The sequence below is a fragment of the Neovison vison genome, chromosome X (genome assembly GCF_020171115.1).
Source record: "Neovison vison isolate M4711 chromosome X, ASM_NN_V1, whole genome shotgun sequence".
In the NCBI taxonomy this organism is placed as follows: domain Eukaryota; kingdom Metazoa; phylum Chordata; class Mammalia; order Carnivora; family Mustelidae; genus Neogale; species Neogale vison.
In genome coordinates, this window is record NC_058105.1 from 105,515,579 (window position 1) to 105,528,487 (window position 12,909).

The window sequence follows — 12,909 nt, forward strand, 5'->3', positions numbered from 1 at the left end:
AAGAGATCCTTCTACTCCATGGTCATAGATTTGGGAGATCAAAAACAGTTTTACTTTGGCAGTTCCATCATTAAGCTCTTGTCATTTAGACTGCTTTAAGTGGTTACTCCGCATTTTTCTTGTTCTAGTCATTTACTGTGAATATTTTGTATTGATGGGTCTTAATTATAAAACTTCCTAGAGTGATGTTATGGTAATCATCAGACGTATCTGTTAAAATAGGGAATCACATATCAGAACACCAGATTTCTCACTTTTAAAGTAAATTCCATATGCCATTTTTATATAGCTATCATATGAAAACATCCAGCTGTATCTCCGACTTTTTGGAGTTTGTTTGTTTTTTTTTTGTTTTTTTTTTGTTTTGCTTTTTTTTGTTTTTGTTTTGGCTCTCTTATAGACTTGTACTACAGTAGAAGCTCTCTTAGCTTTCACTTACCAAGCTCAGTAGGTTAGAGATGTTCTTTATTTCCCCCTGTACAATACTCTGACGCTGTCCGCAGCTGCTGCACACTGATGACAAGGGACCACGTGCTGGCGTGTTCAAGTACTGTCACTCCTAGTGGTTGAACGGTCTGCTCAGTGAGAGTTTGTTGTACCTGTTCCCTAACTTGCACATGCCAGTTACTCTGCTTCTGTAATTTAATGTTTATTAAGCTGACAAGAATGCAGGAGGAGCTGTTCTTTCTACCAAAGGCCAATTACTTTAAAAACAACAACAAAAAGGCACAGTTGGGGGTGGCCTGAGCAAAGGGTTCAGGGGATAAATCACAAAAATCTAAGAGCATTCTGTTTTCTTACTCAAAACAATACAAAATTGTAGAACTTTAGGGCTCAGCGAACTAGCTTGTTGGTTCTTTTTGTAGCTGTAGTCAAATGTACACGCCCATTTGTTCACATATTGTCTGGGGCTGCTTTTGTGCTTCACCAGCACTATTGGGGGCTTGCAGCAGATTGAATTACAGGTCCACACAACGTGAAATGCTGATTTTCTGCAACTTTACATAAGAAAAAAGTTTTCCACTTCCTCTGTAATTCATCATGGATGTTTATGTAAGAAAGACTGTGTAGAACTTCAGTGGACACGTGGTGAAAAAAAAAAAAAGTCTTCGTCCAGCTTTGAAGTTGACAAGTAGTTTTTCTTGAAAGGTCTGTTTCAATCAGCCTCTCTATTACCACCACTTATTGTTTTCAATTATGGCAGCTAAGGGAGCTTCTACTCTATTTTGAGAATATATAGTAAATCTCAACTAAAAATGGCAATGGGCTAACTTTAATAGTAGAAGCCTGGGACCCTAAAAGATACCGAACAATCTGAATAGAAGCAAATTTGAATATGAAAGTTGAGCAGCCTGGGCATTTCACAAAGTAGTCCCTTTACAGACTCGTAGCTTGAAGCAGTGGAGCTACAGATTATTGTTAGTGTATTGGGAGACTGCATCAGTTTTTGCTTGGGTGCTTTTTAAAGCACGACACACAAACAACCAGTTAGAGTATTTATAGTAAGCCTTAGGAGATCTAGAAATTAAAACATCAGCTGTAACTGAAGTAATTGAAAAAATACATGGGCAACATCTTAGAGCATTGTGGCTTCCATTATCTTCCAAATGGTTAAAAGCATTTGTGATAGGACCTGGACAAGAACCACTATTAAAGTTTTATAAGCAAAGAGCTGTGTTTTTGGTCTCCATTGGGCAACAAAGAGCTCTTTTTGGTGCTTAACTATTTCTAAATCTCCTTTCATAAGGGGTCCAAATATGTCCATTTTATACTGAATTCTACTCTTCCACACTCTGGAAAAATTTTATACTGAATGCCAACGTGAATTTGAAGTAAGAGAATGGATCTAGATGCAGATCATTATTTGGATTGCTGAAATGCAGGTTTATTGTTGGTTTTGGTGAGGGAAACTTGCGGGGGAATAATGTCTAGAAATCAAAACATCTAATATATTTGAACTGTTAGTAAGCATGCGTAGTTACAGTGCTTAATTGGAATTGTGCAGAACAAGCCAGTTACAGTGATGGGTTCACAGAAATGAAGGTAGGACCTAAGGTTGCCACTGTATGAGAATCCACCTTGGAGCCATCACGGCAGGAGTTTAGACTGAAATCGGCACAAGGCCAGGGAGTGAACTTTTTAAGAGAGTTGAAAATTTTGTGGCAAGACAAAACTCTCAGGGATCATTGTATTTATTATTCTGAAATTGGCACCTTATCATCTTTGTTAAATCTTTAGACCACATTCAGTATTCTCCATTTCTTGAAATCTTTGAGCTGCTGCTATTATGTATGACTTCATTCGTCTTTGTAAATTTGTATGTTTGACTTCTTCCACTGTTAAATTCATAATGGATAACTTTTTAAGGTGAATTATGAATGAGATGAAGGAAACACTAGAAGATAGTTTAGCCTTTCTTTAATTTCTCCTACTCATTTACCTACCTAAGTGTGCCACATACATAATCCTGCTGAAAGAGACTAGCTTTGCAGTTAGAAAAATATTCCTTCAAGTGATAGTGGTAAAATACTGTGGTAGTTCGCTTGCAGTCTTTTCTTGGACCAAGAAAAACATTTTCAGTGGGAAGGTGATAGGAGTTTTGAAACCCTAGAACACAGTTTCCCATTTTAGCTATTTTATTTCTATACATTTTTAAACAAAAAAGTCAAATAGGAGAAAGTCTTAAATGCATGGTGATTTTATTTTCTTTATAGGAAACTTTGATCCAAAAGCCATGAATAATTTTTATGACAACATAGAACCTGGCCCAGTTGTACCACCCAAGCCATCTAAAAAAGGTGAGTAGGGAAATGCCATAAACATCATAGAAATAAATATCAGAATTCGTTGAGAGTTCACCTCTTTAGCTGAAGAAATTTCTATTAGAGATGCTAACTTGTTCAGCATTAAAAAATTAACCATATTGATACTACTGTGCCCATACTTTAAAAAGCACTAAAATTAGTAACTCCTGGAGTTACTGTCATAGGTAATTAGATGGGATGTACAATTTAATCTTTTAAAAAGAACTTAAAGAATTATAGTGAATATTAGAATTTCTTACCTCTATAATAACTGTAATCCTAAAAGATAATTCTTATAAAATCATGAGAACATAAAAGGTCTTACGTTAGAATGTTAAATTGTATCTGTAGTAGCTCTGAGACTAGCAGGCTACAGAAGAATCCTTGTGTGCCCAACAAGTGAACATCATAACTAGATAGGGACTAGGTGTTTTTTCATGAAGGTCAAAATAAATCCTCTGTAACCAAGATTTGGAGGAATCACTTTTGGATCTGTTCTCTTTTATATTTATGTATCAGTGTTTAATTGTCATTTCAGTATCTTAAAAAATTAACTTGAATTAAGTTTACATCTTGAGTCATTGGATTTAGATAGATTTTTTCTGTCCCATTCTTACTTAAGGCTCATGTTCTTTTGTATAGTTCTCAAGACTGAGCTAAAGTATGCATTTTGTATCTTAATCATTTGCTTTAAGCAATTTAAGGGTGAAACAAGTTAAAATCTTGTTATAAAGTAACAAGTAAACAAGTTACTACTTCTTAGGTAAGATACAAATTTCGTCACCTAAATTTTAGTTGAACAGTTTTCTGTGTATTTTAAGTATTTAATTTATAGGTTGCAGTGCAGTAATACTACCACCATAGATGTTTAATCAGATCTGCGTTTAAAATAGTATGATTCCTAAAAATACAAATAAGAGTCTAGTGGATGACTTCCAAGTATTAGATTTGGCACTATGGCAACATTATATGCCGTTTCAAGCTGAAAGTCACAGAGTTATGTATCACTGACCACTTTAACCATTTGGATTAATAATACATGGGGCTTGGGGTGCCTGGGTGGCTCAGTGGGTTAAGCCTCTGCCTTCTGCTCAGGTCATGATTTCAGGGTCCTGGGCTCGAGCCCCACATCGGGCTCTCTGCTCAGCAGGGAGCCTGCTTCCCCCCGCCCCCGCCTGCCTCTGTGCCTGCTTGTGATCTCTCTCTGTCAAATAAAACAATAATAATACATGGGGTTTTAAACTTGATGTTGCCCGAGTGTCTACTAAAGAAGTATTTCCTATTACTAACCCAACACATAATTGATTCATGGTCTGTTATAAAAGAATCCCCCTGTTTAAGGGAATATGTTGAAAAGTTGTTAATCTGGGGATAGACAACCCAGTTGATGAGCAGACAGTGTGTCTGCCATGAGCCATCTCATTAGCATAAACTCTCAGGTATGGTCCAAAGGGCCCACTGTAAATAACAGAGACAACTCCAATCATTTGGGAAATTTTCAAGATTTTAGTGGTTATCTCCTACGAACTAGGGATTAAAACTAGACCTGCTTTAGGCAAGGTCAGATTCTTTACTTACACAGAGTTTATGCAATGAGTACAAAGAAATTTGTAAATACACAAGACCTGAAGATTAATATAATCAGTGACCTAAAATTCTACCTTAAGCTAGGAAAGAACAACAAAGTCAAAGAGATGTAAAGATAAGTAAAACTTAAGAGTATATTGATTATGTCTATCTAGAAAGAACACAAATTCACAAATTATCAAAATCAGAACCAGAAGATGGGTTACCCATTAAAATAATAAGAAAATGTGGTGAACATCTTTATGTAAACTCAGCACTTTATGTGAATGGGCGCATCTACTCAAAACTGAAAACGAGATGATATAGGACCTAATAATAGTCATATATCTGTTTAAGAAATTGAATCCATTATCTCAAAAATTGTCCCACAAAGGAAACTCGAAACCCAGATGACTGCACTGGTGGGTGTATACTATAACACATTTAAGGAAGAGATCCTACCAATCTTACACAGTCTTTGAGAAAATAGGGGAGGAACAACCCCCCCCTTTTTTTGGTCTTATGGAATCAGCAGAGCCCTGATTTTTTTTTAAGATTTTATTTATTTATTTGACAGACAGAAATCACAAGTAGGCAGAGAGACAGGCACAGAGAGAGGAAGGGAAGCAGGCTCCCTGCTGAGCAGAGAGCTCGATGTGGGGCTTCATCCCAGGACCCTGAGATCATGACTTGAGCCAAAGGCAGAGGCTTTAACCCACTGAGCCACCCAGGTGCCCCAAGAGTCCTGATTTCAAAACCTGATAAGGATTACCTACTACCACCTACCACCCTCTTCCCCAAAGAAAATAGAATTGCAGATCAATAATCCTGCACTTTAAAGCAAAAAAAAAAAATCCTTAATATTCATGGTAAATAGAAAGGATAATATATCATGACCATGTTTGTTTTAGCTCAGGAATGCATTATCAATCAAGGAGAAAAAGCTCATGATTATTTTACTAGATGCAAGGAAAGCATCTGACTAAAGTCAGCAGCCACACCAACTAACATGGTTATTTGCAAAGATAACCCAAGGATACTAAACAAGAACTTAACAAGGTCTTGGGATGGAAGGTCGTTATACAAGAACTATATTTTAATATACTAGCAAACAATTGAAGAATGAAATTAAAAAGAGAATAACAAATCTATCAAAAAAAAGTTCTACTTACGAATAAATCTGACCAGCTGTATATGCTGAAAACTATGAAATGTTGCCAAAATAAATTAGAGTAATACACCATGTTTGCAGTTAAATCAAAATTGGGAAACTTACTTTTTCCCCTGATTTGTACATATGGTATCCAGAATCATCTGTAAAAAGAATGAAGTTGCAAGTGTTAGCCCTAACTAACCTTAGGACTTACTATAAAGCTGTAGCCATCACAGTGTGTTACTGGCATGGGGATAAAAAGTAGATAGAGAAGCGACTGTAGCTTTATAAATAGCCCAGATACAGACCCTCTCTTACACTGCCAAATGCTTGACAAAACCACTAAAGTAACCAATGGAGAAAGTCATTGTAGCAATCAGCGCTGGAAGAACTAGATAACCAAATGGAAAAATTACCAGTTTTGATTCTTACCTCCTACTATACACAAAAATCTGAGGTAGGTCATACTGAAGTGAGAAGCTAAATTACAGAACTTCCAGAGCAAAATATAAAATATCCTTGCATCTTAGGTTTAGCTTAGAATTTTTGGGACCCAGAACAGTTGGTACCTTAGCCTTCATTAAAATTTAACTCTTCTGCTCATCAAGAGGCACTATTAAGAAAGTGTAGAGGAAAGCCAGGGGCTGGGGAAAAATATTTGAAAACATATATGGTCAAAACAAAACAAAACAAAAACTGGTCTTTAGAATCTGTAAAGAACTTTTGTAACACGGTAATAAAAGGACAGTCTAATAAAAGGACAATCCAGTTTTTAAAAGGTCGAAACATGTGAGTCGACACTTGACAAAGAAATATATATGTAAATGGCCAATAAGCACATGAAAACACTCAACTTGAATAGACATTAAGAAAATGCAAATTAAAATCCTGAGATTCCTGAATAGTGATGGCTTGAAACATTAATGAGGACATAGAACAGTGGAATTCTTACACATTTCTGGTAAAAGTTTAAGATGGTGTGACTGTTTCTTACAAAACCAAACATTCATTCGCTTGCCCTGTAGCTCATCAGTTCTCCTTCTAAAAATTTATCCAAAAGAATTTAAAGCCTGTGTCCACAAAATGACTTGTGTTAGAAGATTCATAACATGTTTATTCAAAATAACCAAAAATTTGGGAACATACCAAGGGGCCATCAACAGATGAATGGATAAGCAAACGGATACACTGAGTGGTGCAAATCAGCATTTTAAAACTCAACATGGGCCAACCTCAAGGACATAATGCTGAAAGAAAAACAGCAAAGAATGTGTTCTGTATGATTGTTTACACGCATTTCATAAGCTGTATTTCTGTCAAAAAAACAGGACAGCTGTTATCTCTGGGAGGAGAGGTTGGGGATTAACTGGGAAAGGGCGTGGGAGGATTTTAGAGGCTAATGATAATATCTGGATCAGGATTTGGATTATTCAGGTATATATGCATTTGTCAGAACTCCATATGGCAACACATGGTTTGTGTATTTCATTGTATAAGTTTTACCTTGAAAACTCACAAAGTAGTAAAAGGAGAATTTTTTTTAGGTAATGGAATAGATCAGCTGCCAGGAGCCCATACAATCCGTGTTCTAGCAGTGGTCAGAGCGGTGTGGCAGACGGTCACTCGGCCTGCTGTCTTTGAGACCAGCACCACGTGTTTGAGGTAGAGAGCTGGTGTTCAGCCCAGCTAGGAATAGGACAGGGTTTGTTTGCATCATTAGGATGCTGTAATATCAAGCTTCATTGGGCTCTCTACAAATAGTTTTATACAAAAAGAAGGCACTTTGAATTCAAACAAATTTTGCTAAAGCTGATAATTGGTTAATTCTTCAGAGTTAGCTGTAATTAAATTCCAGTTGCGATCAGCTTTTAAATTATAGAGCAAATGCTCAGTGTGTAGATGGTTAATGTGCATAGACACTTGATGCTACGAAGTTGAGACATGACTCCTGCCCCAAGCAGCTTATCTTCTACATAAACAGTTTTGAGTAGAGTAGAGAACTAACATCTTAAGTATAAATGAATCTCTACCATAGCAATGTAATTGAGCCTTCATTATATATACTGTTGGTGAGAGTATAAAATAGTATTATTTATGAATAGAACTTAATGCTGCAATTCCTTAAGAAGGCTTTTCATTACATTTCTAAAAGCTATTTGATTTTCTCTATGAAGTCATATTTGTTTCCTAAGCATTTGCAGATTTTTAAACTAAATTGGCCTCTTCTTAAAAAAAAGTTAATGTAGTTTAATGTAGATTTTCTTGCAGTATCACTTAAGATAAAGTATAAACAGCAGGTAGGATTGATTTATTGGTTAGAATAAATGTCTTGGAGTTATTACAGACGTATACTGTAAATCCAAGTGGAATGTGGATGTTTGTCTGAAGTATGGTAATAAAAAGGGGAGAGTAAGAAAATGAAACAGAAGGAAAAAGAGGGAGACCCAGAAACCTTTTTGGACTGAGCTTCGTATTGAAGCAGTGCAGTATGCATGTTAGTTCCTCAGCTGACCCAGCAAGGCCTCCCCAAGCTGTCACTGGTAACACAATGGTGAGAGCATTGACCTTGGTGTCCAACAGCTTGATGTCTGGGTTGTTTTGGCCTCCTGACCTTGTTCAGATCTAGTCTGTGCACCAGAAAGGTGATTAGTCCAGTAGTTGGTGTATTTTACAGGGCTTATAAGAGTCTGTGAGAGTAAGTATGTGACACTATGAAAGTGCTTTACAAATTTAAGAAATAGAACTTGACACTATTCTTTGGAGCCTAAGGAGACCATTTACTCTGCTTTTGTTTACTCTGATAATGGTGTATTTACGTACCTAGGTACCAAGCTTAGCATTCTGGAGCAGTGATTTCCAAAGGCAGATCGTACTAGAGGATTGCTTATATGGGCTCAGAACTAATCAGAAAATAGAAGATGATTCTTTGGTTCTGAAGGGCAGATGATACCAAGTCTTAATACAAAGAAAGGACTTCTTACTAACCATGTATAAATTAATAGAAATAAATTCATTATTTTGAGTTCTGATTTTTTTCAGTTACTGCTAATCCTACTCTTTAATTATGATGTACTGTAGTTTTATATTATTTAATGGATTCTTTGGCTAACCTTATACATCATGTACTTTCAACCCATGGTTTTCTCATAACTGTTGCTTACTAAGGCAGTTGCTGAAGTATCATCTTCCACATTTTGCCCTTACATTTAATTACCGTCACTGAGTTTGCACTAGGAAGGGGGAAAACTGGTGAAATTAGGCATTGCATCCAAGTAATTGTAGAGGATGGAAGAAGTTCTAAGAGCACTGTTCTGTATAGGTTGTAAAAGTGATATTAAATATGGCACTTACCTTCACAGGAGAACTAACGATAACAAGCAATAGAAAGGACAAACACGCAATCGTCCACGTGCCATGGGAGAGCCTTGGGAGCCTGTCCACTCTTCTCATGGATGGCTTTAATCCCTTTTCTCCTGGCTTTGCTTCTTTTCATGCAGATTCGTCAGACCCTTGCACAATTGAGAGGAAAGCCCGAAGAATTAGCGTGACCTCCAAAGTACAGGCAGACGTCCATGACACCCAGGCAGCAGCTGCTGAGGGTTTGTACTTGTGTGTCTGGATTTTGTGCACAAAGTCCAAAGACACGTGTTCGCCCATGTAGAGTTAACCACAAGTAAAGTCCACCTTTCCCCGCCTCTTTATAAAAAAATTATTCTCTCCAAGTGCCTGGATGGCTCAGTTGGTGGAGCTTGTGACTCTTCATCTTGGGATTTTGAGTTCAAGGCTCACGTTGGGTGTAGAGATTCCTTAAAAAAAAGTATTCTCTCTGCTGAGTTTCTAAGGCTGTGCTGCCCAACAGAAATATAATACAAGGCAAATACTTAAAATTATTTAATCTAGTATTTGCCAAGTATTATTTCAATATGAAGTCAATATAAACTAGTGAGATATTCTACATTCTTGATTTCATACAATATCTTTGAAATCTGGTGTACACTTTACACTTAGAGCACATTTTAGTTCACAGTGGTCACATTTCAGTTGGCCGGCAGTTACCATATTGGACAGATTGCTCTAATAATAGCGTCTAGAAAGCAAGGCCAAGTAATTAAGGAAATAACTTGAAAGTTCTGGCTTTTATAACTTCTCACTGCAATTTTCTAATGCTTCTTGAATTTTACCCTGGGATTCCGTTGAAATAAGCATTCTAAAAATACTCTCTATGTTTGGGTTTATACAAGTATGGCTATGTAATATAAACAATATTGGTGAAAATGTTGATTTGTGGTATTTTTGAGGATGGTTATTTTTATGGAAATCTGGCCTATTAACCCCTTTAAAAGTAGTATTTTTTAAAGTTTATTATTATTTTTTTTAGGAATCTCTACACCCAATGTGGGGCTTTAACTGATGACCCCGAGATCAAGAGTGGCATGCTTTTCTGACTGAGCCTGCCAAGTGCCCCTAAAAATAATTAGTCTTAAAGGAAAAACATACTGATTTCACTTTCCATTTGTGTATACATATGCATATTAGTTTTTCTAGGAGACCTGAAATATTTTTCTTTTGAAAAGTCCATAAAAAGACAAAATTTTACAAATGTAAACCAAATGAAAACGGACATCTAAAATGTCTTTTGGGTTTTAAATACTTCTATTTAAAAAGTATTTCCTGTGATGAAATGAGCAGCGTCTTAGCCACAATAATTCTAAATTCAGTGCCTTTAAAATTCTTTTGATAAGTTTCTTCAGAGTGACTTGATTCCAAATTAAATCATTATGGTACTGAAGGGAAAAATATGTCACCGCCAAACATGCCTCTTTTCCAAAAGGATTACTCGGAGAAACTGCAAAGGCAGGAGAATCTCTGACAACAGAGTAGAAGTTACCCTTTTGTAAGGAACATCTACAGTGATAAAGGCAGTCTCCACCCAGAAATGTCTCCCTGCCCCTACCAGAGAGCCTAGTGACTAAATCAAAAGAGAAGTGGATCAGTGGAGAAGGTAATCTAGGCAGCAGTCAGGTAACCTTCCCTGATTGGCTTCCCCTGCCCTCTCCCCAACACGTTTCTTTTGTCTTTAGCTGTAGATGGTATTTTAAGTTAGGTTTTCTAGGTCTCTTCTCCTGTCTGTGTGAGCTACATATGTTAATGAACTTGGTTTCTTTTCTTGTTAGTCTGTCTTTTATTACAGGAGGGTCTCAGGCAAGAACTCAAAGGATAGAAGGGAAATTATTTTTACTTTGTGTACAGTATTAGACTATGAAGAGGAGCCCCAAGTATCCTGTATTAGTTATGCTAAAAGAGGTTGTGCAGTTATTTGTAGAGTTTAGAAAATAACATTTTAGGCTAGGTTTGGAGTTATACTTCATGAAGTAAAAAGTTGCCTGCTCTGGGAAAGTATAAAAGTGAGTTTTCAGAGCCTGTTTATTAAAAGCCAACAGCAATATGGTTTAAGTGTTTACCTTTTCGGAGAACAAAATGCCCTGAAAACCAAAGAGTACTGTATGAGAGAGGACCTTTTCTGGAAATGGCGTGCAGAACATTTTTCCTCTAACAGAAGGCCGTAGCAATTAAATGTGCTTTTTATTCTTCCATATTGTACAAAAAAGAAAACTATCAAGTCTCTGCGTTTTGGAGTCATGAGCCAAAAAATACAAGGTGGGTGATAATGGCCACTCAGATGGCCAGTGGAGGCCATATAAACAAACCCATTCTCCTTTTTATAGTTCTAGGAATAGGTTGATGGACCCATTGGTTTTCTATTTTGTTGTAAAGCTAACATCTCCTTCCTGTTTCAGCCTGAGTCTTACTGTTTTTTTAAGATTTTTTTTATTCATTTGACAGAGAGAGATCTCAAGTAGGCAGAACAGCAGGCAGAGAGAAAGCCCTGCTGAGCGGAGAGCCTGATGTGGGGCTTGATCCCAGGACCCTGAGATCACGACCTGAGCGGAAGGCCGAGTCTTAACTCACTGAGCCACTCAGGCGCCCCCAGCCTGAGTCTTATTATTGCCTGTTGTAGGGTTGGAGGTCTAAAGCTCAGTTCTCTCTACCTCTTGGAGAACATCCACACCAGCCATTTGTCATGAAATACAAATTGCTAACCACAAGTGAGCTCATTAATTTCCAGTGGAAGATAGACTTAACCCCAAATGATAACTGATTAAATCCTTCCATCTTAGTTCCTTCTGTGACCTGCTTAGATAGGTTGCCTACCTTAGATCTTAATCTCATTTACAGTTCACAGTGATGATTTCCACTGGTTTAACAGGTAGATTTTCCCAGCCTCTGGCCATGATCTGGATTCCAGGGGGAATTCCACCCAGATATCTTTTGCTTCATAGTCACTACTGCCACCTTCAGTAGGGGCTAATCCACAAAAGCAGGATTTACAGATTAACTCCCGAAGCAAAGAGCCTCTTTGAGCTCAAGGCTGAGAGATGAGGATCTAGGAGGAATCTAAGTTTCAAGTATTTTTAAAATTTTATTTATTTATTTGATGAAGAGAGGACATGAGCAGAGGAAGAGGGAGAAGCAGATCCCCCGCTGAGCAGGGACCCTGATGCGGGGCTCAATCCTGGGACCCTGGGATCATGACCCAACCGAAGGCAGACATTTAACTGACTGAGCCACCCAGGCTCCCCGTTTCAGGTTTTTTTTTTTTTTTTAAATGTTAGGGAGTTTAACTTGTACTCTTTATTCAGAAAGGATTTTTTTTTAATTTTTTATTTTTTATAAACATATATTTTTATCCCCAGGGGTACAGGTCTGTGAATCGCCAGGTTTACACACTTCACAGCACTCACCAAAGCACATACCCTCCCCAATGTCCATAACCCCACCCCACTTCTCCCAACCCCCCTCCCCCCAGCAACCCTCAGTTTGTTTTGTGAGATTAAGAGTCACTTATGGTTTGTCTCCCTCCCAATCCCATCTTGTTTCATTTATTCTTCTCCTACCCATTTAAGCCCCCATGTTGCATCACCACTTCCTCATATCAGGGAGATCATATGGTAGTTGTCTTTCTCCACTTGACATATTTCGCTAAGCATGATACGCTCTAGTTCCATCCATGTTGTCGCAAATGGTAAGATTTCATTTCTTTTGATGGCTGCATAGTATTCCATTGTGCATATATACCACATCTTCTTGATCCATTCATCTGTTGATGGACATCTAGGTTCTTTACATAGTTTGGCAGTTTCAGGTGTTTTTAAAGAAAGTCCTGAGGACATTAGGAGAAGGGAAAAATGAAGGGAGAGAAAACGTAGTGGGAGACCAACCATGAGAGGCTATTGACTCCGGGAAACAAATGGAGGGTTTTAAATGGGAGGGGGTGGGGAGTGGATGAGCCTGGTGGTGGGTATTAAGGAGGGCATGGATTGCATG

General features: G+C 37.6%; 1 protein-coding gene across 4 annotated transcripts in view; it reads left to right on the top strand.

Moving 5' to 3' along the window:
* TAB3 (TGF-beta activated kinase 1 (MAP3K7) binding protein 3) overlaps positions 1-12,909 on the top strand; it is a 91,477-nt gene that overhangs the window by 73,172 nt on the left and 5,396 nt on the right. For all 4 annotated transcript variants that reach the window (XM_044236063.1, XM_044236066.1, XM_044236064.1 and 1 more), the window contains 2 exons: positions 2,715-2,798; positions 9,021-9,122. In XM_044236063.1, the coding sequence (XP_044091998.1) occupies positions 2,715-2,798; positions 9,021-9,122 (186 nt within the window). The remainder of the gene's footprint in view (positions 1-2,714; positions 2,799-9,020; positions 9,123-12,909) is intronic.